General features: G+C 43.3%; 1 protein-coding gene across 1 annotated transcript in view; it reads left to right on the top strand.

The window, feature by feature from the left end:
- The window catches only part of UBE2R2 (ubiquitin conjugating enzyme E2 R2), a 55,478-nt gene that overhangs the window by 22,829 nt on the left and 7,301 nt on the right, over positions 1–25,348 (top strand). The window contains exons 2-3 of the mRNA XM_074855071.1: positions 19,308–19,394; positions 24,004–24,101. Coding sequence (XP_074711172.1) covers positions 19,308–19,394; positions 24,004–24,101 — 185 coding nt within the window. The remainder of the gene's footprint in view (positions 1–19,307; positions 19,395–24,003; positions 24,102–25,348) is intronic.

Raw genomic sequence — 25,348 nt, 5'->3', positions numbered from 1 at the left:
ACCAAGGGGTCTCGGGGATGGTTTCAAAGAAGGTAGCAGAGTGACCCTTTAGCTTGTGATACCCTGGTATCACATGCTTCCTTACTTCATTATGCTACTCTCTGCAAGTGAACTAGGTTTTATACTGATGTCTGCAAATCTCATGCAGTAAGTGTCTGACCTAGACAAAACATTTCTGAGATGGGAGTGCCCTGATTCCCCAGACATACCATGCTTCTGCATGTGCAGTTCATGCTCCAGATTCTATAGAGGAGCTGCTGCTCTGCTTTATAAACACTACTTAGCAGTCATAGAAATGCTGGTTATTAGAGCTGGATTGCAGACATTTTTACCATAGTACACAACTTGAACCAAGCAGCTGCAGCTGGTTTCCTGGGATACCAGAGCAGAAGCCACAAACGGATTAGACGATGTTTCCCTTTGGCTCTTGGACTCATTGACTAGGTTGTCAGTGTTGTCTAATCAACTTACATGGCAGGTTTGTTTGAAGTGTATAATATTTGGAAAGGATTAGCAAAATCAATATGATGTAACTTATTTTTGTAGCACATGAAGTTGAAGACTGGTGGTGCAAAGGCAGGCATCTCTATCATTTGTTCTGCTTTCTATGGGAGATGCAGGTCATCTACTTGTGTAGCTCTCGAGTATCCTGTTAGGAAGGTTAAGGGTTCCTGACAATGCTGTATATTAGTGTAAATGTTGTCTGTCTTAAAATGGGATAACTTGTCAAGCATTTTGATTTTTTTTTAATACCCAGATGAGTTGTATGCTGTCTTACTTTAATACTGACGCCGAAAGTTAGCAAGGTTTGACCCGAGTACTTCAAATGTTGGGAATATCAAAAAGTCCCTTGAAGAAAAGTGATCTTTTTTAGAGCTTCTCTTTTCACATAGTGAATACTTAACAGTAACCTTCAGAACAAAACTTAACATACTTTCTGTAAAAGGAATTTCTAGGAAATCTCTTGCCATTTGTGGTGGTAATTGGGGGAGGTGGAGGGGATGACTTTTCCAAACTTCAAAGCATAACATGCTAATTTGAACAGTATTGAGTGTCTTGAATTGCAGACTGAGAGACAGATCCTTACCCTACTGCTAAAATCTAGTTTGGTTTGAACACGTATATTTAATATTTGTGATGTTGATGATGTGCTAAAGTTAATAGATTCTTAAAGTCTTTCAGCAGCAGTGTGGCCAATAGATGAGGAGATGGAGCATCAAGAAAGCTGTAGCTGAAGGTAGTCTGTTTGGGAAAGGGAAGTCCTTGCTGAAAAATGATTTTTCACTTCCTCTGATCTTAAAACTGATTCGAAACAAAAACATACATAATTGATGTTGTAGGTACTGTATGTGGATTTTGCTACTTCCTGGGATAGTAATAGCTTTGATTTCCTCTCCTAAATTCACATTACAGTGTGGTGGGTTGGCCCTGGCTGGATGCCAAGTGCCAACCAAAGCTGCTTTATCACTCCCCCTCCTCAGCTGGAAAGGGGAGAGGAAATATAACAAAAGGCTCATGGGTCAAGATAAGGACAGGGAGGGATCACTCACCAATTACCATCACAGGCAAAACAGACTTGACTTGGGGAACATCAGTTTAATTTATTACCAATCAAATCAGAGTAGGATAATGAGAAATAAAACTAAACCTTAAAACGCCTTCCCCCCACCCCTCCCTTGTTTTCAGCTCAACTTCACTCCTGATTTTTCTCTATCTCCTCCCCTGCCCCAGCAGCACAGTGGGGGAGGGGATGGGGGTTGCGGTCAGTTCATCACACACTGTCTCTGCTGGTCCTTCCCCCTCAGGGCAAGGACTCCTCACACTCTTCTCCTGCTCCAGTGTGGGGTCCCTCCCACAGCAGACAGTCCTCCATGAACTTCTCCAACGTGAGTCCTTCCCACAGACTGCAGCTCTTCACAAATTGCTCCAGCGTGGGTCCCTCCCACGGGGTGCAGCCCTTCAGGAACAGACTGCTCCAGCGTGGGTCCCCCACAGGGTCACAAGTCCTGCCAGCAAACCTGATCCGGTGTGGGCTCCTCTCTCCCCGGGACCACAGGTCCTGCCAGGAGCCTGCTCCACCGTGGGCTTCCCACAGGGTCACAGCCTCCTTTGGGCACATCCCCCTGCTCCGGTGTGTGGTCCCCCACGGGCTGCAGGTGGAGATCTGCTCCACCATGGACCTCCATGGGTGCAGGGCACCGCTGCCTCACCATGGGCTGCACCACGGGCTGCAGGGGAATCTCTGCTCCGGTGCCTGGAGCACCTCCTCCCCCTCCTTCTGCACTGACCTTGGTGTCTGCAGAGTGGTTTCTGTCACAGATTCTCACCCCACTCTTTGGCTGCAGTTACCTTTACACAGTTTTCTTTCCCTTTCTTAAACATGTTACCCCAGAGGTGGTACCACTGTCACTGATGGGCTCAGCCTTGGCCAGCGACAGGTCTGTTGAAGCTGGCTGACATGGACTTATCGGATATAACAGAAGCTTCTAGCAGCTTCTCACTGAAGCCACCCCTGTAGCTCCCCTGCTACCACAACTTTGCCATGCAAACCAATACACAGTGAGCTGTCTTGCTCTCCAGCAGGTTTCAGAGTGCACGAACTTCTGCTGACCTAATTGATGCCAAAGGTTATGATTAAGCTTTCTGAAAAGCTCTGGAGACAGTCTTTTTAGAGTGGGTATTCATGCCTGTACTAGTAGGTGGGTGCAGAGTGGGAGTTAAAAGGGATTCCCTTTCTATGATTGCTTAGCTATACAGGGGAGGAGAGCTGCTCTCTTACTGCAAAGCATCTTGTAGTAAGGGGATGTTCATATTAAAACATAAGCATTGTGTCTGGGTGTGTTCAGGTGCGCTAAAGTGTGTCTTAAAAATAAGTGGGGATTACAGTTTTGTTTTTGTACTGCCAAGGAATTTGTCAGTTTTTAAGAGCACTGTGAGGATTTTCTTTAAAATTAACAAATTCAAGATGGTAGTGCTTGTGTGAACATTAAAATGAATGCTAGTGATATTCCTTGCCCATGGGCTTAGTGCATAGGAAAAGATGCTGCCATTTCATTGAACCATTTTGTCCTTTAAAGTCTGATAGAGTTGAGGTGTTTGGCATTAGAAAAAGCAAGCTTGTTGGCCTTAAGTTTTGAGTAGCATGGTGTAAACTTCTGCTTCCAGTGAGACAGTTAAAGGCTGAGTAGTTTTGGATATCTGCAGGATATTCTGTACTGCACCAGAACCAACAATATTGGATATAAATAAGTATAATGCTGAGCAGGCAGGAGTAATTTTAAGGATCAGATATGCAGAAGTCTTTAGAGACAGTTGTGCTGCTTGGTTTGTGTGCCTGATGCAGAAAATGCATGGTGGCATGGCGAAGGTCACTGGCTGTTGACCCTTCCTTGCAATGGGCATGTAAGTGTATCTTAGATGGATCAACCAAAACCCTGTCTTGATGTACCTTATAGGCACTGAGGGGACTGTTTCTAAGAGGTGTGTAATCTTTGTTTCACAGGGCCCATTCAGGGTTGGAGGGACATGGAGGCAAATTTTACTGATCTGTGAAATGCATAACCCTTTTGATAGAGCAAGGGAGGCTCTTGGATCTGACACTCAGCTTCCCAGACTGCCTTCAGTGCCAGTCGAGGTTACGGCTGTTGCACTTTCTGATGGAGACCATTTTGCTCAACTGAAAATGCTTGTCCTTAGAGGCTATGAAAACTGGGACAAGGTGGGGTAGGAGGGACTGAGCAGTGGTTCTAGTGAATAATGCTGAATGTCCAACAATGGGAACAAAGGGAACTTTGTGTTTTTGTTCTGGGAGAGTGCTTGGAATCAATACTTGCAGTTGTCCCGCATGCCACTACCCTTGTAGTGCAGGTACTTCATGTGTTACTTGAAACTCTTTGCAATGTAACAGTACATAGCCTGGCATGGTTTTTGTGAGCTGTTATGTTCTATTATTGCCCCTTGTATGGCTAGATACTTTTAAAACTGAAAACACAAGTATAGCATAAGTCTTTTCTTAGACTAAAATTACCAGCATGTAGCTGCTCCTGTGCAGAAACACAACTGAGAGAAGTGCAGAGTAAAGCAGCTAGAGGAGAACAGTTGACCCCTCTTGGTCACCTTGCAGTGTTCTCCTACCCCAGTCAATACTGTGATCTCTCCTGAAATCTGCCAAGACTGAGAGCTCTTAAATACATGTCATTGCATGCTTACTCCACAGTAGCATCTGGAGAACTTTTTTTTTTCAGGAGATTAACTCCATGCAGGAATATAATTGTAACCATGTAAAAATACAGCTTTGTAGGCTACATATGGGGGAAAGAAATTGTGTTTGACTTCCAGTCAATTTGCAGTGTAACTTCTATCTGAAGAGCTAACACAGCAGCATGGTTTCTTATATTTATAACTTAAATAATTGTATTGGGTTTGTGTGGCAAGGCTTTGATAGCATGGGAGTGCCTTCTGTGAGAAGCTGCTAGAAGCTTCCCCCATGTCTGATAAAGTCAATGCCAGCCGGCCCCAAGGGAGACCGCTGGCCAAGGCCAAAAACACCAGCGATGGTGGTAGCGCCTCTGTGATAACAGTTTAAGGAGGGGGGTGTGGGGGGGGAACTGTACAAGGGCAACTGCCGTGGGAGAGTGGGGTGAGAATGTGAGAGAAAGAACTCTGCAGCCACCAAGGTCGGTGAAGAAGGAGCAGGAGGAGGTGCTCAACGCACCAGAGCAGAGATTCCCTTGCAGCCCGTGGTGCAGTCCATGGTGAGGCAGCGGTGCCCTGCACCCATGGAGGTCCATGGTGGAGCAGATCTCCACCTGCAGCCCGTGGGGAACCCCACAACAGAGCAGGGGGATGTGCCCAAAGGAGGCTGTGACCCTGTGAGGGACCCATGCTGGGGCAGTTCGTGAAGAGCTGCAGCCCATGGGAAGGACTTGTGTTGGAGAAGTTTGTGGGGGACTGTCTCCAGTGGAGAGGACCCCACACTGGAGCAGAGGAAGACTGTGAGGGTCGTCCCCCTGAGGAGGAAGGAGTGGCAGAGACAGTGTGTGATGAACTGACTGTAAACCCCATCCCCTGCCCCACTGTGCTGCAGGGGTGGGGTGGGAAGGGAAAGAAATCGGGAGTGTAGTTGAGACCGGGAAGAAGGGAGGGGTGGGGGGAAGGTGTTTTAAGGTTTAGTTTCATTTATCATTATCCTACTCTGATTTGGTAATAAATAAAACTAATTTCCCCACGTTGAGTCTGTTTTGCCCATGATGGTAATTGGTGAGTGATCCCTCCCTGTCCTTATCTGGACCCATGAGCCTTTTGTTACATTTTCTCTGCCTTGTCCAGTTGAGGCAGGGGAGTGATAGAGCAGCTTTGGTTGGCTCATGGTGTGCAGCCAGGGTCAATCCACCACAATAATATACCATGATGCTTAGCTTTTTATATATTATTTATTAGGCAGAGAATGCCTTGAGGGCTATACTTTTTATTTCATTATATCCAGGTCTTCTAAAGCAAACCCTGACAAGTGGCAATTACTATAGACATACTGATCATGTGTAGATGGCTTTTAAGTTAATTTGCAAACAGCTGTATACCTTTTGGTGATATTTGAAAAAAAAATTCAACATAAATTCTGTTAATTACTTGATTTTGGGGAAATTTTACTCTTCATATCAGAATTGTAAGGAAGATTGAGGCCTGTGGTTGTCAGACAAATCTTTGAGCTGCTAAAAAACCTCTGAAGTACTTTTGACAGTGTCTGGTCCGCAACTGTTGTTGCAAAGTGATGAAACAGCATTAATTTTTTCAGTGTCTGAACCTTTTAACTACCAATGAAAGTTGGCTGTTTTGGTCAGTACCTGATGGTCAGATGAGCCTTTAAGGGCTCTTACTGGAACCTAAGTGATATGTGAGTCAATGCAGGCAAATCACCTAATGTGATGTTTTCTGCTTTTCCTTTGTGCTAGTGTAAAGAAAGAGTTCTATAACTAATGCTTACCAAGAAGTGTAGTGTTTCAGAGCCTCCTGAAAGAGTGAAACTAGCTTTCCAGTTTTTATGTACCACATCAGTATGGCTGCAACAGGTTGCAAGATTGGAGAAAATCCGTAGTTAATGATACCTGCTTTCAGGCTTGCCAAATGGAGTACAAACAGAACTGCTTCCAGCTGATAGTGTCAGACAAAGTTCGTACTTTGGGACAGTCCTTGTCCAGCAGCAAAACATTCTCCAGTCTTGTTACCAATGGAATACACTGCTCTAATGTCTGTGTAAAATTGCTCAAAGGATGTGTTTCTGCAGTGCAAATCTTAAGCATCCTTGCCGTCTGTGTGCACAAACACAGAATCACAGAATCATATAGGTTGGAAAGGACCTTGAAGATCTTCTAGTCCAACCGTTAACCTAGCGTTGGCAGTTTCCAACTACACCATATCCCTCAGTGCTAAACACAACTTATTTGAAAATAGTGCTCTACCAGTGTCAGTGTAACTTGGTGCAAAAATCAGGTATGGACACTGCTTCCTGTTCTAGGAAACTTTCTTTATTCAGTTTATGTACGAAATGTTATTTACAAACTGAAGAGGACAAGAAGCAAGCTGGGCTGTTCCCTTATTGAATCAAGGCAAGGTAATACTTGTAGGTGGAGCACTATTTAAATCATCCTACTTAGTACCAAGTGTGTGTGTGGCTTTCAGATGCCGATTGCTGGTAACCTGACTAGGAGTAATGCATCTGTAGGCTAGTGTGAATACCAGCAAGTCTGCTAGCTTGCACTTGAGCATCTGTTAATTCATAATCACATCTACTTTATCACCACTAGAGGCTCCTCCAAGTCATGATTTGGATAAGTTTCTGTCAGGAAGCAGCTTGTGCTCTTAAGTAGCATGCAGATGTCTGAATCTGTGTAACACCTCTTTACAAGCAATGAATTTTTAAAAATAAAAATAGTCATCCTATTGATGGTAAAGTTGAACCTGAATCATCAATTTCGGGTAGTTACTGATTATTAACTAGTGATGAACTGTAAAGTGATGTTGACTATAAGCTTGTAGTGGTGCTTGCTAGTAACTGCAAAAAACAAGCTTGAAAATATTTGTAATTATGAGTGTGGGTAAATAATTTTACCATCAGCATATTTTATCCTAACATAGATAAGTATAATTACTGACACAGATTATTTTAGGGTTCAGAAACTTCCATGTATGTCTGGGGTAGGTTTCCCATGACAGGACTGTACTTACACTTGTATACTCAAAACACTGTCAACTTTTGCTGAAAACTGATTATTATTGTAATTTGATAGGGTGTAGGTATCTTGCATCAGGTGCAGTGTGTCTGAGATACAGGCTCTGATCAAAGAGCCTAACAATGTTAAGAATATGTTTTCAAGAACTGATCTTATAAGACAGGAAAGAATATCATCATGGGATCATGGCTAGCATACAAATCTGGATTAATTTTCTGTTCTTTGCCATTTCTGGGTTTTGGTACCCTCAGCTTGTTCCATATACAGGCAAGCAAATCCTGTGCTTAGATTTTAGATTTTTGCAGATGTGTGGGTATCATTTTTCTCTGAATGGAGTGAGACATAGTCCAGTTCCCAAACTGACCCTGTGGATGCTACAATTTTTGAGCAGTATGCTGGAGCACTGTACTTGGAGCTACTGGAGACACAGCATGCATTTTTCACAAATACTTATATGTGATGATCCTGTTTAGAAAGTGGAGGAGCTTTTAGATGAGTCTTTGCAGGAAAGCAACATGGCTTGTGGAGGCTTCAAAATAAGAAGGTGTTGTACAGCTACTGGCATATATACATGAGGACTTATTGGAAGGTTAATTTTTGTTTGAAGTTTAAGAACACTTCAAAACCTTAAAGGAAGTAAAGGGCGAAGCTGAAAAATAAGTTATCCAAAAATCACCAGAAACTAGATACCAGAGGGTCTAAGTAGAAAGTGATGTCTCACAGTAGAATCTTGCTCTGTTTTGAAGTTCTCTGCTTTTTTTTCTTGACACATCACCAGTTCCTACAGATCTCCACAGCTATAGATACAGCACCTCTTGCAAGAGCTCTTACTGTCAATCTGCTACTGCAGTTTATCTTGTTGTTCAAGTTAGGATGCTCTATTTTTTTCCACACTGATGTGTTTGGAGGCCTTTCTTCATCCACAGAATCACAGAATTGTCTAGGTTGGAAAAGACCTTGAAGATCATCCAGTCCAACCATCAGCCCAACATTAACAGTTCCCAACTCCACCATATCCCTCAGCGCTATGTCGACCCGACTCTTAAACACCTCCAGGGATGGGGACTCCCCCACCTCCCTGGGCAGCCCATTCCAACGCCTAACAACCCGTTCTGTAAAGAAATGCTTCCTAATATCCAGTCTAAACCTTCCCTGGCACAACTTGAGGCCATTCCCTCTTGTCCTATCGCTTGTTACTTGGTTAAAGAGGCTCATCCCCAGCTCTCTGCAACCTCCTTTCAGGTAGTTGTAGAGGGCGATGAGGTCTCCCCTCAGCCTCCTCTTCTTGATCTACCATAGACCTTGTCTTCTCTTCCCTGGTATTCCACTTAAGGGTGATCACTTATCTGTCACACAAATTTCTTCTAAAGTTAAGTTTCTTCAAATCAAGTGTAATATCTATGAGATGCTTCAATACAGGAAGAAAATGAGTTTTAATTTCCCGCAGTTCCTTTCTTGGTACTGGTAGGCAATACTGCACAATGTTAGAGCTACTTGTGTTGCTTTTAGTCACACAATTGTATAAATTTCCTCTGACCTTCCTACGAGACCCAGCTTTCTCTGTCTAAATGATCAGATCCCTTGCCTGTATTCTCATCTTATATCTGTCTCATTAAATTTCTATCTTGACCTTGAAATTCTCTTGACCAGTGGTAGTCTGAAGTGGTTCTTCCTGACTGTTACTCTTATCCTGTATGCCTTCAAACTTAATGTAAATTGTTACAATTAATTAGATACAAGATTGAATTTCAAGGATGTTCATTCAGGTACCAAGCTTAGCTTGATTGCACTGGTTCTGCTTTTATCAGATATATAAAGGGTACCTTAAATATCTGTGCTGTACTAAAGATGAATCAGCCTGCTTTGCACCCTTTTGCTGGCTCTTTCAGGAGATACTTCACAAAACTGAGGATTCTGGCTTTATCTAGGTGTCATATTAGTCACTGACATGGCAACTAGTTGGAATATAGGTAGAAGTATCCATGCTAGCTTTCATTTCAGTGTTGTACTTTTTCTTGTATATCTGTCTGGCCTGAAAGGTGTCTTTAAGCATCTGTGTATTAATGATGGTCAAGAACAACCATTTTGTAGATGGTTCTTGTCTAGCCATGTGTTTACTAGCTTTTTAAATGGAGCATGGTGGTTTTAGCAGGGAGGTGACTTCCTGGTGATCTGCAGGAGATGAGCACTGTGTGTGAAGGGCTGTGTTGTTCAGTAGCTGTTTCCTTAGGGCCATGCTGAGAGTGTATGATCTATATGGTACCTAACACGAAGCACCTGGAGATGTTCTTCAAACAACAGGAGTGCTTTGGAGCCACTGAAGGCCAAAGCAGTTGAATATCTTGTCCTTGTGACTACAGCAGCAGTGCTGTCTGATAGGCTTTTTTTTTGAGCAGACATTAAGCATAAGAGCTGGTCTTCTGCCTCATGTAATTCAGCTGTTACACATATCAGGTGCTGGTACTGTGGCAGATTTGGGCTGTTGGGCTGCTTTTATCCCTGAGCCCAGGCAAGAGTTCTTTGTAGTGTGAGAAGTAGCAGCTTAATACTCTGCAGGCATCAGTGATCTGCCTCTGTGTTTTGATTTTAGGCTTAAGGTGGGTGTCTGTGTTTTAAAGTTATTAAATTAATTAAACATAACATTTGAACTGGGCTCCCTTGCCTTAGTAGTCCCCTTAGTAGGCCAAAGCTCAAATTGAGACTTCAGCACTTCAGCAATAATATGGAATCTGGGGGAGTTTGTCTTGCTTTGAAAAACTAAATCTGAGATCTGAGCTAGGATTTGTATTTCTTTAATTCTCATCCCTTGTAGTGCAGTTTACTGGCAACCGTGTCATTGTTGCTCATGAGTAAAGCTACGCTGATTGTAATGATGTGATCTCCAAATCATCTAAAGCACAAGGAAAGGGTGAATAGAAGTAGAGAATGATAGAATGCTGAATAACTCTTTAATTTGGCTCCTCACTAGCAAAAAACTCCCAAAAGTTGTTACTGTAGAAACAATAGCCTTAGGAGCGAGGATGAGTATGTATCAACTAATGAATGCACTTATTTTGGCTTAAACTTTTAACTTGATCCATTTGAAGCAGCCTATGGTAATGCAGCTGACAGGCGCATCATTATGCAGTAATGTGAAAATATGCTTTTGTGTCTCAAATGTAGGCTTCCCACTAGTGAATATGTTCTAACATAGTGCTGGTTCCTGCAGCGGACTGGGCAGGGAGGCAGTTGCATAGGTGTGTCAGACCTCACTGGCTCACACAGGATTATAGACACTTTGCAGTTCAGTTATATACTGGGGCTCTGTATAATACAGTTGATCGGTATAGGATTATAAATCTAGACTAATACCATGCTGATCGTGTTTCCACACTAGGAGATGGTGCTGCTGTATTTAGCTCTTTGGTTGCAAGTGGTACAGCCCAGCAGACTTGCTTACTACTACTGAATAAGTTACTTGCGTCTGCCTAGACTTACTGGCTGTGACCAGCTCCAAACAGGAGGATTTACAATTAGTAATGCAGTGGCTGAAAAATAGATTTTGACTGCAATTCCTAGGTGCTGCCATCCAGTTTCTAGAAACCTATATCCCTTGTTTAAATAAAGGCTAGTATGCCAGCCTGAGAAGTCTAGTCAGAACTGTTGCCTGCTGTGCTGAGAAAGGCAAAGTTGTGTAACACTGCAGTACAGCGCTATGGTTTACACTTACAGTGCTATAAATATTCCTTTCCCCTTGCTGCTTATGAAAGATGTGACTGCATGAAGACCTGCCCTGTGTTTTTAGCAGAACATGTGACTGGCTGTCCCTTGAGGAGAGCTTTCCTCTTGCATCCAGCCCGACTTGCATATGAAGAGAATCAAGGCAATTAGTCATTCACTGACTCATGAATGGTGCTTGTTTAAAGAATTGTCTAAAAATACTTAAAACAAGCTGGAGGAAAGGGTGTTCTTGTATCGAGCTATCTTGGACATCTCTTCAGTCAGCAGATGCAAATGGTATGGCTTGCTTCACTGAACAATGAAGCAATCTGCTGTGTTTTGGTGAGTATGCAAATGAGGGAATGAATAGGTGAGATCATAAAAACTCTGTCAAGCTTGATGCAAAATGCTGCGAAACTGGGGTATACTTTGGTTGTGATTACTCGAATTTGAACAAACTGAACTATGGAAATGGCCAGGGTAAGTCTGAATTATATCCTGCTGTCTTATGCTGAAGCATTCCATAGACGTGCCTGTGCATAAACCTCCTTCAAGAAAGTAAATTACTTAGCCAGGTTGTGAAAATTCAAGTGATGAGATTGAACAGGATGCTGAAGATGTCATAGACTAATGCAGTTTTTAATAAAAGACAATCTTCTGGAATCTGAAGCCTGGCAAGTGGGAGCAGGTGCCCAGAGTGTCAACCCCATACACATTTAACTGGAGGACTTCCACACATGCTGCCAGAAATGTCAGTAATGTGACATGATACTTTGAATAAGCAGTCTCAAATATTTCTGCCCCTGCTCCAGCAAAACTCTATTAATTTTCACAAATAGATGGAAAATTGCTTTCTCTAGATATGGTTTGCGTCCACTTCAGAACAGCTACACTAGTGTTAGAGCTTTACCAGTTCAGGTACCAGCATCCTCAGTTATACCTGCTATTTCAAGTGACAGCTTCTCCTTTAAAGCACAGACCTAAGACGAGATGTATATGTATGATTTGGAGTAAACTTTAGGTGCTGTATTGCCAAGTGTCTTTGGCTCTTTCAGCAAGTATTAGACACCATAGGGAGACTTAAGCTTCACACATTTGGAGTTATTCTTTCTATTTTGTCCAAATGGGGAAGTGTGTTTGTACAGATATAAATAAGAACTGAGTCATCGGTTTCTGCCCGGAAAATTGTCACACAGACTAGCCTCTCTGCATAACACACACCCAGTGAGCCTGATTTCAAGCCATACAACTCATGTACAGTCTGTGGGCAATGAGAAGGTGTCAGACCCAAGAGCACAATCTCAACACGAGGCCTTCAGTGATAGCAGAAGTCTCCTCACATCTGGCATCTCACAGTCACTAATATTTTCAATCTTAATTTTGTTTTGCTCTTAATATCTGGTGTGTTTCTGGAGTGAAGGTTGATTTGGGGGCAGAATCTAGTAATATTTCAGCATGGGAGTTCCTGGGAAAATACAGAAACCTCAGTATGAAGTCACCTTTCTCACATGGAAATCTGAAATTGCTTCAGTGCACAGCTCCTGTGGTCAAAGCTCAGCAAAGCTGTTGGGCTGGCATCTTGCCTTATGGAAGATGACCAAGTAGTCCTGCTGGGTGTTAGTTCTTACATAGCTACTGGTAGTTGCCTTTTCTGTGAGGTGGCAGACAAATGCAAAAACTGAGTGAAAATGGACAGGTTAGAAGAAATACTGGGATGGCTCAGGATGCCACAGTTTCCAACTCAGTACCTCTTGCTGGATGCTACATCTGCATTTGTTGCAATGATGGTGTTTTGTGTAGCATTGTGTAAAGTCAAACTGGCGATAAAAGTAATGGAAGTGAACCTGGCAGTTGCTAGCCTAATGTAGGTGGGTGTTGCTGTAATCTGCTCCTTTGCTTGAGCTTTGAGGGCACTGACCTGCAGTTTTAGGAAAAATGTCAAAGTAATACAGCTTTGTACTAGGGGTTTATACCTAGGAGTTCAGAAGTCTCGCCTTGTCTGGAAATGCTCTTGCTTCACCATTATCAGCCACGAACATAGAATCAAAGCAGGAAAAACCTCTCTGTCAAGCTATGGGCACTGCAGGACTGACTTGTGCACAGCTGAAGATGGGCACCTGGGGCCATGCTTGGTTGTGCGACTAGGGAGGGGAACAGCTTCAGGAATGTGCAGGTGGCCTCTGGCCAAGGGGAAAAAAATGTCTTACTCAGCTTCCAGCCTGGCCACAGCTTTCTGTCCCCAGCAAGCTCTCAACACAAAAGCGTTAACAGCTGTCTGAAGCTGGATGCTCCCTGGCTCAAGAGCGTGGACAATGAGTGTTTCTAGCCAGAGCCAAAGTGATTGTCATGTGGTTCAGACTGAATGGCACAGTTAGCTGGGCAATACCATGGACTGTCCCTGCAGTTAAACCCACTGCAAGAAAGAAGTATTCTCTAACTGCTGAACTGCTTGAGATCCTAAACACAGCTGATGTGTGCAGACTAACTCAATCTCTAGGTGAGCAGGAGATGCCATGAACAGTTATCATCATGCAGGCTTAGAACCTCCAGACTGAACTTCTAGGTTATCAAAGGGAGACAATATTAAAAAAAAAAAATAATACTTTTGTTTCTTTTGAGTAGTGTTAGAAGAAAATGGTTTGGTTTCCAGGCACTACTTGTTCTAACTTCATTGTTCAGAGCAGTTTTATTTACTCAGATCCCTTGAGAGATGGCCCAGGCAGCACAGGAGTGTGAACATAGGAGATCGCAGGAGCTTGGATGTAAATCAGCTTAACAGGGCTGTAGTGAATTCCCCAGATATCATTTGGCTCAACTATATCTTCATATTTATTGTTAGTCCTGATTTCGGATCTAAGGAGCAAAAGACTTAATATGTGGGTGAAAGCCCTTTCTTTAAAGGTATAATTGTAACTTTGACAATTGTATTGCAGGCTTTCTGCTTTGGACTGGGTTGGGTGATTTAACAACAGTCCCAGCTTTATGAACATAGCTATGTGAACAGATAAATATTTAATAACAATTTACTGTTAAAAGAAGTTTTGGGAAAAGGAAACCTAGTTTATACCAGAGGAGTCTTCCACTGCAAATGACAGATTTTAGTAATGTCCCAGATAACTAAATTTGGAAGAGTATGCAAGATATGATTTAGTGTAAAACAAGAATGGGGTCCTGCCTGTCAAACCAGTCTATGATTGTATAAGTTAACCTCACTTCTTGACTCATCTTTGCCCTACTGACTTGTGGTTCTATCTTCTTTCTTGTTTAGAAGCTTCACGTCCTTTTTATGAGATCTAGTTCCCTCTTCACATTCAGGTCTTTGTGATTTAAATTCCTTATGAAACAGTGCACGTAATACAGAATTTAAAGGGTTTGCTGCTGTTAGTGTTCATATGGCCATTACAGAAGCAGGGGAGCTTTCAGGACTCACAAGGCTTAATTGACCTGGTCACTCATCTTCTAACTTGCATCAGATGTGGTGCCAGTTCACTAAAAGCACAGCAGATGTCAATAAACACTGACATGGTGGTGCTGGGAAATGAAGCCAGAACTGGGCCTAAAATACCAAATCAGAACCCAGCTCTGTCAAAGAAATTACTTATGTCCTAAGTCATAATACCTGGAGATGAAATAGCAATGTTGGTCCTACATTCTTTTTCACCTTGTCAAGTATTAAAGTCAATGTGGCTGGCTGTAATGCTGCTTTACAGGTTCTGAAGCTGGACAGTATTGAGGTGCTTTAAACCTCACTGATGTGAGAAACAGGCTGCTAGTACTTACTGCTGACCTCTACTGAACGCGTTGTCCAGCACATAGTATTTAATACTGCATGCACTAATCCAGGTTTAATGTGGAAGAGGCGAATCCATTAGATGAATTGTATAAATGCTTGATGCGCTAGAAGCAGTAAAGGGCATTTTGTAGGATTAGGTATTAACACTTAACCCAGTAGTGGTCTGTAGTTCCTGCTCTTGTTGGCTTTCTTGCGTGTTAAATGTACGGTGTAGTTAGCGGCACGCTGGCAGGAGCCATTCATTAGGTGTGCAGCTATGGGAAGTGATGATGTGCACAGCGAGGAGCCTGGTTATGCCTGTTACAAAGAAAAATGAGGAGACCTTGTGCTATCTGCAAGTGTTGTTACTCATACTGGGACAAGATGGGTGATCTGTAGGAGACCTTGGTGGCACCCACACAAGGAGTCAGTAGGAGCTTGTCTTGTGGCCTGGCTGTAGCAGGTAATTATAAAAAAGCACAGAATAGTTTAAAAACTCGAACGCTTCCTTTGTGTCTGATCTTCAACACAGTTTGCAAAAGATGCTCAGTTTCACTGAAGCTGCGTTTTCATAGTGTTTGCATTAAGCTTGTGATGTTTTAAAATAAAAATTGTTTTTAATTGGCACTTCCAGAAACACTAATCAGCATGGTTTCTGTTGGCTGCTGAAAGCTGCTGGTGCTCCTGATTTCCCCAATATCAGGTCAGTTGTGATGCTGATGGCTTTCCAGGAAATGTGTGGTCTTCCCCCCACTGCCTCTCTGCAGTGAGCAGGTAGGATGCATTCACCATTCCTACCCTTGCTGCCTAAAAATCCGGAATCTGTGTTTTGTCAGCTTGAGAAAAGTAGAGGAAATCAATGTCAGACTACAGAAGTGTCATATACAGCTAGGCTGGAATAAATACTGAATTTCTAGGCAGCTGAAGCTAGAAGGGAGTCCTTGCCTGCATTAGTGCTTGCTACTGAGAGGGAGATAATATTAATATGTAAGTGTCAGTCAACTGCATGGCAAGATCTCCAGAAACAAAGTCACTGTAGTAATTATTCATAGTGATTGAATCAGTACTTAATTCAGTGGTTGGTTAGGAGCATTATGTTTGTATTTTTATTTTTCCGGCATATGTATATTTTGCTATGGCTTTGCCTTATCCAAATAGAAGAAAAGTAACAAACATGAAGTACAGTAACTAAGGAGGGTGCATGGGAGCAAGGCCATAAAATAGGAAACAAAGTGGCTATGCTGGTAGCAATATTGTCAGTATGTGTTGTGGTGTAACTTAAGAGGTTGAAGCTCTTGTGCAGTAGCTGTAAATGCCTGTAAACGGCTGAATCTTCAGTCAGGCTGGTCAATTCGATGTAACATCAGAGGAGTTTATTATTTTTCTGGCAACTATGAGTAGTTATAAATTGGGAAAGAGGGGAATGGGTTGATAACTGGTTTTCACCTTTCTGGCTATTGTGTATGTTCAGTGTCAAAAGAGCCACGGCGAGCAGGAGGTTAAAATCTGTTCAGTTTAAGCTCAGCTAGAGGAGTCAAGCACATGTCAAGTGCAGTAACAGTTGGGTACTTGTAGGTGGGGGACTGAGCTGCATCTGTAGTCCTCCTGAATTAGTTTGTCTGGCTGTAACTGAGCTAACAAGCTGCCCTAAAACTCAGCCACTCTCTAGTACCTAGCAGCCTGGCTGACATTGCCAGAAATAAGCTCAGATAGCTGTTTTGCCTTACATCAGTGAAACTGTAGGGAGGAAGCCTTTCTGTGAGCTCTAAGTTTATTGCCTAATTTGGTCTTTTTTTCTCTTAATACGTTTAGAATTGGGCTTTCAGTGAAAAAGCTGACCTGTAATTGCTCTTGCTGCATCTTTGCAAGCAGTCTTGCAGCTTGTCTTGGAAATTCTTGGCTTAACCCACAGAAACTTAAATAGCATTCAGTGAGAGCAGAGTGGGTTTACATAATTTCCCATGATTTCTCTCACAGAAGAGATGTGGCGCAATTCTCTGGGACCTCTTTGTAATGCCCTGGAAAAGTGTTTGGTTTCACTTTTCAGATACTGGATGATCTCAACATAGGGATCTAGAAGTGATGTTTTCTTTTTGTTTGGAAAAAATCCCTGCCTGTAATGTGGGGTTTCTTAGTTTGGTGGCTTTTGGCTCTGAAACCAGGTTTGTAGAGAAGCTTCACTTGCTTTATGTTCCAGTACAGCATCTCAGTGTGCTAAACACTTACAGGCTAGTTAGCAGTGGCTTATCAACAAGTAATGTGACTCTGATTTCTGTGAGTATGCAAGCTTGGGTCTCAGCTGCCTCCACACGAGAAAAAAAGGTTCCTCTCCAGTTGCATTTTCTGGTGCCAGAGCTCGAGGCATCCTTCTTGTGGCAAAATACCAGCTTTAATTCTGTAATGATTGTTATTGCAGGCAGATAACCCTTTTTTATTAAAGAGTTGTGGCTGCAAAACAAGATTTAGAAGTTTGAAACAGTCTTACAGGTCTACAGCCTCTGCATGAGTCTGCATCACATACAGAGACCGTAACTGGTGCTCCAGACTCAGCCTTTGCGTTGGTCATCATGAGGCAAAACCTTCAGGGTTAGGCAACTTGAGAGCAGAGCATTTTCACTGGGAGGAACGAGACCTGCGTCCTCAGCTCCTTGACTACGTATGTGGGATATATAAACATGGTAATGCTGGTACACTACTGGCAGTATGCCTTTTTTTTTTGTTGCCTAGAAACTATACCTGTGTAGAAGACACATAGGTTCTGCCAAGAAATCTTGTAGCTAGCTCAACCCTGAGTTTTGTTGTCTCTTGCATTTTTAATCTCAGTCCTTGGGCTGTTTTATGTCTTAGATCTCACAAAACTGCACGTAAGCACAAGAATGGGCTTCCTTGGAGAAACTCCCAGTGGTCCGGAGGAGTCTGCCTACATGATGTAGCTTTGAACTGAAGTGAATCTGCTCTGCCCTGGGTAAATGTCTGCTCTGCTCCCAGTGCAGAGTGGCATGTTGTAGAGTCAAGCATGTCCTTGCTGCAGCAACCGCTCTCTTCTGAGGTGGTGTGGTGACATTTGCTTGCTCTTCTTGGAGCAATGCCATTTGTGTAACTGACCTTAAACTGTGGACTAGGATTGTTTAAGTGGTTCATAAATCTTTCGGTTGTGAGCATGCTGTGGCAAATGACTGTGGAGCCAGGACTCAGTGCTGCTGTAACATACCCACATACAGGCAGTATGACAAGCAGGCACGTACAGAACGTAAAGCCACATGAGCAGCTGAATTTGTTTCATAAAGGTGAGCAGACAACCATCTTTTCTCGGCTACCTGGCACTCTCCGCAGAAAATTTGGGTTGCAAGACAAAGGCATATGCTGTTCTATAAGTGAAACTGCAGCCAGGTACTTAATGGCTCAGTAATCCAATTTGTTTGGTTGCCTACTTCTGTTTCTGGGGAATAAAACTTCCTATAGCTTGTCCTGTGTAACAAGGTCAGCACCCTGTGTCCAGGTGGCATGGTTAGATACTTCAGTGGAAGGGGGTGGCCTGGGATTCTGTTCACATCATGTGCATCTTGCTTTTAGGATCTCTTCTTGCATTCTCAGTGACATGTGAGCCTGACTGTGGTGCAGGGGCCAGGAGGTGCTTCTCTGGAGATCCCGTGCTAGACTGATGGTGGGACTTTCTTGGCAAGTTGAGCCAGTGCCAAGGGAAGGGTCTGTGTTCCACAGTGCAGCAACCAGAGCAACCAGTGTGCGAGTCCCCCTTTGGGGGGGGCGGGGTGGCATTTAATCAGTCCAGATTCAACCCCCTCTCCTGATGGCTGGCTTTTCTGACTGCTGTGAATGGCAGGACAGCACAGAGAAGTTAATATCCAGTGCTCGGATCTCTGCAGCCTTCCCACAACTGACTCAGCTCAGTCTTGCCTCCCAACTGGCTGCTGACCACTGGAAGGTAATGTTTGCTGTCATTGCCCATCAGTATTTGGTTCATCAAGTTGCACTGATTTATTAAACAGACACAGATGGTATTCAGACATGGGAAATGCTTGTGGTGGCAAGAAATGTAGTATTAGCAACACAGGTAGATGGACCTGCTTAACTCTCACACAGGAAAAGCAAAAAAAACTTTGGATCACAGTAAAGCAAGTATCTAACAATTTTTTTTTCCCTCCGCACAGAAATAGTAATTTAAAATATTTGCACTGGCAAATGTAAAATAGGTCTATTTACCTTAGCCAGAACTTTTAGCCTGCTTCTGAACCCAGGAGGACAGCAGTAGTATCTTGTGTTCTAGCTTTCCAAATCCTAACTTACCCTGTTTAACAACAGTTGTTGGATCGTGCTTCTTGAATTAGCACATGGCAGATGCCTTTTGGCTTGTTCTCTGAGGATTACCAGCCCAGGTCAGTCCAGGTGTTTAGATTCTTCTTGTTCAGTTGGTGTTTTGCTCACAAGAAAGAGAGTTATACTCTGGGGCCCCATGAGCACTGGTGTATAAAATGAGCAATTTAATGGCCTTAATTGAAATAGTTTTTTTCCAGCTTTTCACTGTAATGATTTCTTGTTGATCTTTTTTTTGTTCTGTTTTGTAACTAAAATTTATTGCTTTTTTCCAGGCTCATATTAAATTTCCTATCGACTATCCATATTCACCACCTACCTTCAGATTTCTGACCAAAATGTGGCACCCCAACATTTATGAGGTAAGGTGATTTTTAGATAACTTTTTCTCAGGCACGTGGGAAGGTGTGCTACTTCCTTAAACTTCTAGAAGTATTGAAGGTACTAAATGTCTCCAGCCATAACTAAAGTGGTTAGCTGTTGGTGTTAAATGTCAGCTTCATGGTTGAACGGTTAAATCTAAATGTTTTAGGACATGCTGCTCTTGTAGGTAGGGATGGAGCTGTTCTCATAACTGCAAGTGCAGCAGGCAGCCCGAAATGAAGTCCTATGTCGTAAGTGTTGGCAGTTTTAGGGCGTTCTTAGATCAAAGCTGGTGTGCGGAGTCTTACCCTACTGTGATGCTTAGGCAACTAGTCATTGTTTGTCCAGAGTTCAAGTACACTTTAATTTGAGTATATCCTACAAAAGTGTGTGCTGAGACAAGAAATAATGGAAAACAGTCTTCTGCAGTAGTCAGCCTACAAATGAAGGGGTTTGGACTTGGGGTGCTCTGCCTGCAGAAAGAACTGGAGCTGGGCTGGAGTCCAGCGTCAGGAGGAATCATGCACAGCCCGGTCACCCTGGTACCAGAGTGAACAGATATGTCCACGCTTACTGCCGCTAGCCAGTTTGAAGTGGCCCGTAGTTCAGTGCACACATGGCTCACATTCAGAGGGTAATGCTGTGGGCTGTCAGGTCCGTAATTGGATGTACAACATAATTGGGATGGTACAGCAGGTCTAGAAGGGGAATTATTTTATATAGAAGCAATCAGTTTAAAATTACCAAATTTCATATTGCTGTATCTGAAAACTGAAGGCCTGTTTTGGCTCAGAACTTCACTTTTAGTGCACGCCAGTCAAATCCTTTTGGATAAACTTTTGGATATCCTAGACAAGTGTCAGCCTCCTAGGAGTAGTGGTTAAACAGTTTGAAGAGCTAAAGGCCTTTCAGACTGTTCCTGTTGGTGCAGCTCTGTCAGCTTATCACAGGTCTTCCTATGAGAGGTTCTGCAGACTTCCTTTGGGCCCACTTCAAAACAAGAATGCCACTTCTCTTCCTTGATGCAAACAAATGATGGCTTCAGTTGATGCCTTGGGCTTGAAAGACCCTTATCTAACAAGTTGTTGCTACTAAATGACCAGTCTGGAATGAGTGTGCTTCAAATGTGTGGTGGTTTGAGCCCAGAGTGAAACTGAGCACCACTCACCCCTTCACTCTCAAAAATGGGAAAGAGAAAATAAAATAAAAGGCTTGGAAATTGAGATAAGGGCAGGGAAGGGGCACTCACCCATTATGGCAAAAGACACACTTAGGGTTAGAAAAAGAACATCACTTTAATTCAAACACTAACAGCAGCAGCACTTAACAGACAGAGTGGGACAGTGACAAGCATTGCCACATCTTAAAAACACCTTCCCCCCACCCCTCCTTTGTTCCCGGGCTCAGCTTTGCTCCCAGTTTCTCTACCTCCTCCCCCGTGAGGCACAGGGGGCAGGGAATGGGGGTTGTGGTCAGTCCCCTGCTCCTTCCTTCTCAGGGGAGAGGACTCCTCGCATTCTTCCCTCCTCCACTACCAAAAACCCCGCCACACAAACTCAGCACAAAATGTCATAGTGAAAACCACACTGATGGCTTGGTAATCAATGGCCAAATGACTCTCTAAACTACAGTGCAGAACAGGATAGTAATCACTTTAATTACTGGATGCTCAGGAGGATTGCCCTAAGCCCAGTGACATCCCAAAATCAGTCATCTGACAGTCTTCTGACTTGAGTTTTGGACTTGACACAGAATATTGCATGTAGCCAAGGATGATGTTTCTCTTTAAGGGTCTATTTCAGTTACATGGGAGTTTGATCTATAAATAAAGGCAACTTTGAGACCTGCAGATTACTGCAGATCCATACTGTGGATGTTGATTCTGAATCCAGAAATTCTCATGCAGGAGGCGAGTGGGAAATAGTTACCAAAATGGTATGTACAAAATGAGTCTTGGAAAGGACCTCTCCCAATCCTGGTGGGAAAGATGAAAAATTGGCTCTAGAGACAACTGAAGGTAGGAGGAGAAACTAACCCAAAACTTGATGGGTGTATTTTGGGGTTACTCTTCAAATACTCCAGCTCTCAGCTTTGTACTTTATGTTCATAGCACTATTTCTTGGAGCTGAGGGAATCTGAAGCAGCTTGCAGGCTGTTTTGGAAACAACATTTAAGCAACGAAGATGAGGCACTGGGATAACTCCAAATGAAACTGAGAATAAATCAGCAAAGGGCTTGAGGTTTGAGGGTTTGTCAGGAGGAGGAAAAAAAAAAATCTTTTAGTGCAAGGAAGATGAAAGGAAGTAGCAGTTTACAGGATCTGTTGGTGGGACTGGATGGTGAGGTTGGGGCTGACATTCCAGTTCTGAGCAGTGAGGGTTGAGTAATGTGTGTGTTTTCCCCATCTCCAGTTTACTTGGGTCATCTAATTGAATTTTGGTAAAACTGCATTAATCCGTTCTTTATTTTTATGACATAACAGTTTTCAGTCTTAATAGAAGCATAGGCTGTTTCCCATTGGCAGATGAATACCCTGTTCTCCTTGTTTATATCTTCAAAAAAATGTATGTAGGGAGGGGCTCTCCCCCTGACTATGCTGATCCCTAAAACCTTGTGCTGATCTCATCAGGCCCCATGACACCTTTGCCCTGCCAGACTCCATAATGCAGTGCTGCCCTGCCTGAATTCCCAAACATGTAACATTGACTGTTGAGGGAAACTTCTCACATCCTTGCTTCCCTCCATATTTTCATATTTCCAAATACCTGCTCGTCCACATGCTGCTGATCTGATTGCTCGAGGAACTTCTCCCAAGTGCTGTGATGCTTTCTTCTGGACACTAGCACTGCATCCCAGGCGATGGTTAAAGGAAAAAATGGGTAAATTCATGGAAAATTATTAATAAAACCAGAATAGACTGTGAACATAATCTAACATTAGTAAGGTTAACTTCACCTTAAAATTATATTATAAAATATTTCTAGATTGCACAAGGCTGTTGGAGTCCTAAAAAGGAAACTGCCTTGTTATGGCAAACTGTTCCAGCAACATAAGTGCACGCTTGGGTATTCAGCAGCTCCAGGTGCTACACTGCTGTGCGTAGTTGTGTTCTTCACAAAAACCTGCTTCAGAATGACGAGGACTTGCTAGATTAGCATACCTGGCAGGGTTGCTGAGCCGCTGAAATCTGGATACTGATCACAGGCCTCCAGTGTTGAAGTAAGATCTCGTTGGGCTATAAAACAAATGTCATTGTTAATCAAGGTGAGTTGAAATGTTCGGGAGGCCCTTCGGGTGAGCTGCTGCTATCTGTAGCTGTGATCACTGGCTCAGGCTCAAAGGTACGGATGCTATCGCTGTGAGCAGCACTGCTTTGTGCTCTGGATCCTCTGCATCGAGCAGTGTTGGAGGGTCCTCAGGATATAGCTGAGACCAGGTGTGTGGGGAGCTGCCAGCCTGCAATCTCAACCAGAAGTGATCCGCAGCTTCTCTCCTGTTCCTGTCATCAACCTGTGCCCTGGGTGCAGGTGACAAGGGACAGCGTGAGCACTGCCCGTCGGCTGAGGCTGTGCCACCTGAAGGTTTGGGGCTGCCTCTAGGAATTTGTAAGTCATCCCAGCAGCTGGCTGCAAGAGGCAGCAAGCCAGCAGAGCCTGGAGAGGCCAACATCTGCTGGCTGGCCTTGGGCTCCGTCTGTACCTTCACTCCATCCTGCAGTAGGGCACTGGGACCTCACGAGTCACTGGAGTCGACTTCAGTGGCGAATATCAGCTGTGTTGAATACTGCTACAGCACTTCTACAGAGTAATTGTGTCAGAGTGCTGTTGCTGATGGAGAATTGGTCTTACAGGCTTCTTAAAATGTTTATAAATGGTCGGCGTTACGGAGCTTTAAATCTATATTCAGGCTATAACACTGGTGAGTAAAACACAGATTGAGGATTACGTGGCTGTATGGCTTCCATATGCTGCCAGAATATTCTACCTCTTGCATGCTGGAAGGGATTTTCAGTGAAACCTTCAGAGAGCATCTCCTGCTTTTTCACCTGATATTTCAAACAGCTGTGTCCCAGGAGAGCAGTGTAAGCTGGCCCCACACCATCTGTTCAACCTCCTTGTGTCCTCGGAGAAGCGTTCTTTTGATACCTGAGCTAGTGGAGTGTTAAACCCTTCAATTCAAAAATCCCTGTAGCTAACTCAGTTACCACTGGGAACAAAAAAATTTTTTTTAACCCTACTTTGGGTCTGCTGTGACTAAAGCTCACTTCTGTCACTTGACAGTACTTGCTATCTGAAGACCAATTTAGTTTTATGTGACTTTATTACTATTTTTGCTTACTTTGCTACATTTTTTTAAAAACCTGTGACTTGAGATTGTTTTGTACCAATTTGCAGACTAACGCTGTTTAGCCAGGGAAACTTCTAAGCATATAGAGTAGACCCAGGAAGAATTGAGAACCATTTCCAGTTCTTGCATATTTTTACTGGTACTTGGGGTGTCTGTATCAACGAGGTTAAACTGCTCAGAACATAGCCAGAGTGGTGGAGTTGAGTCACCAGACCTCTGCCTTAAGCCAGGCTATCCTCAACTTCTGTTTCTGTCTTGCAGAATGGAGATGTATGTATTTCAATTCTTCATCCACCTGTAGATGACCCACAAAGTGGAGAGCTGCCATCTGAGAGGTGGAACCCTACTCAAAATGTCAGGTAACTGTGAATCTGATGTACAACAGTGACCTCAAAGGCATGTCACCCCTCTCCAAGACTAAGGCCTGTGTTGGGAGAGGTTTGGAAGGGAATTTAAAACTTTGTAGGTTTTAGGGCTTGAATTGAATGGGAACTAGACTTAGCTGTCTGGAGATACTGGAGTGCTGTGTGTCCTGATACTGGGCTAACAAGGTGGAGCCTTCTGTCTTTTCACAGTGTTTCATGCTCTCAAAGCAAATGATCTCAAATGTTCTAGCCTTTCTCAGTTCCTGTTATCCTACACTTAGGTTTTTAAAACTCTTCCAAGATACCAATAGTGGAAAAGAACATTTTTGAGTATTCAGGCCCAGTAGGGAATAATTTTGTGCATAATCCTGCCTACTGTTTGCTTTCCATTATTTGTCTCTGTCTCCTGTCCTGCAGTGTGATATCTTGAGCAATTAGCCAGGTGGCTTTCTTCCTGCCAGAAACCCAAAGGATCACTAAGTACCAGAGGCATTCAAGGCTAACCTCTCAATTTTTTTTGAAATACCATCTGAAATTCATTCTCTTTACAAGACACTACCAATAAAGAACTGACTCAGTGACAAGCCTCAAGTCAGTTAGGAAACAGCTTTGGGCATTAATTACTTACATTACACACACATTTTGAGTATTTAATCATATACAACCCTAAAAATTGACATGAAACTTCTCAAGGTGCTAGTTTCTCTGACTTCTGCTCTCTCTTACCACAGTGCAGTTTCTGGTCCTTATTCTCTTGGAATGTGTTGAGCTTCAGGGTTACATTTGGGGAAGAGACATTCCTCAGCTGTATCAACAGAAATAAAACTTGTCCTTAACTGCTAGCCTGTTTCCAGCATCACCCGCTGGACTAAGTGCCGACAGAAACACGTCCTGCTGGGCTCTCATCTGGCTCTGCAGGGCTCCAGTGTGTCAGACAGGAGGCAGCAGGGCTGGAGATGTGGGAGGGGAGTATGCTTGTAATGAACTGCCTGTGTAACCTAGGGCTTCTGAATTTTGTAAATCCTGCCGAGTATTGGCTGTTTACCACATGTGACTCTGGCTGAAGTGTCTGGAGGGGGGTAATGTCATTCTTCAACTTTGAGAGCACCTGTGCTTCCACCTCTAATGGTGTCAAGCATGCTCATTAGTTGTTTTTTTTTAAACACAGTCAATATGGACTTTCCCATCACTTGGAGCTAGATGAGGCAGGCATAAGTAAATTATGGCAAAGATGTAAAGGA

This window comes from Strix uralensis, chromosome Z (genome assembly GCF_047716275.1).
Source record: "Strix uralensis isolate ZFMK-TIS-50842 chromosome Z, bStrUra1, whole genome shotgun sequence".
Taxonomy (NCBI): Eukaryota; Metazoa; Chordata; class Aves; order Strigiformes; family Strigidae; genus Strix; species Strix uralensis.
This window is presented reverse-complemented; position numbering and strand designations above follow the sequence as displayed.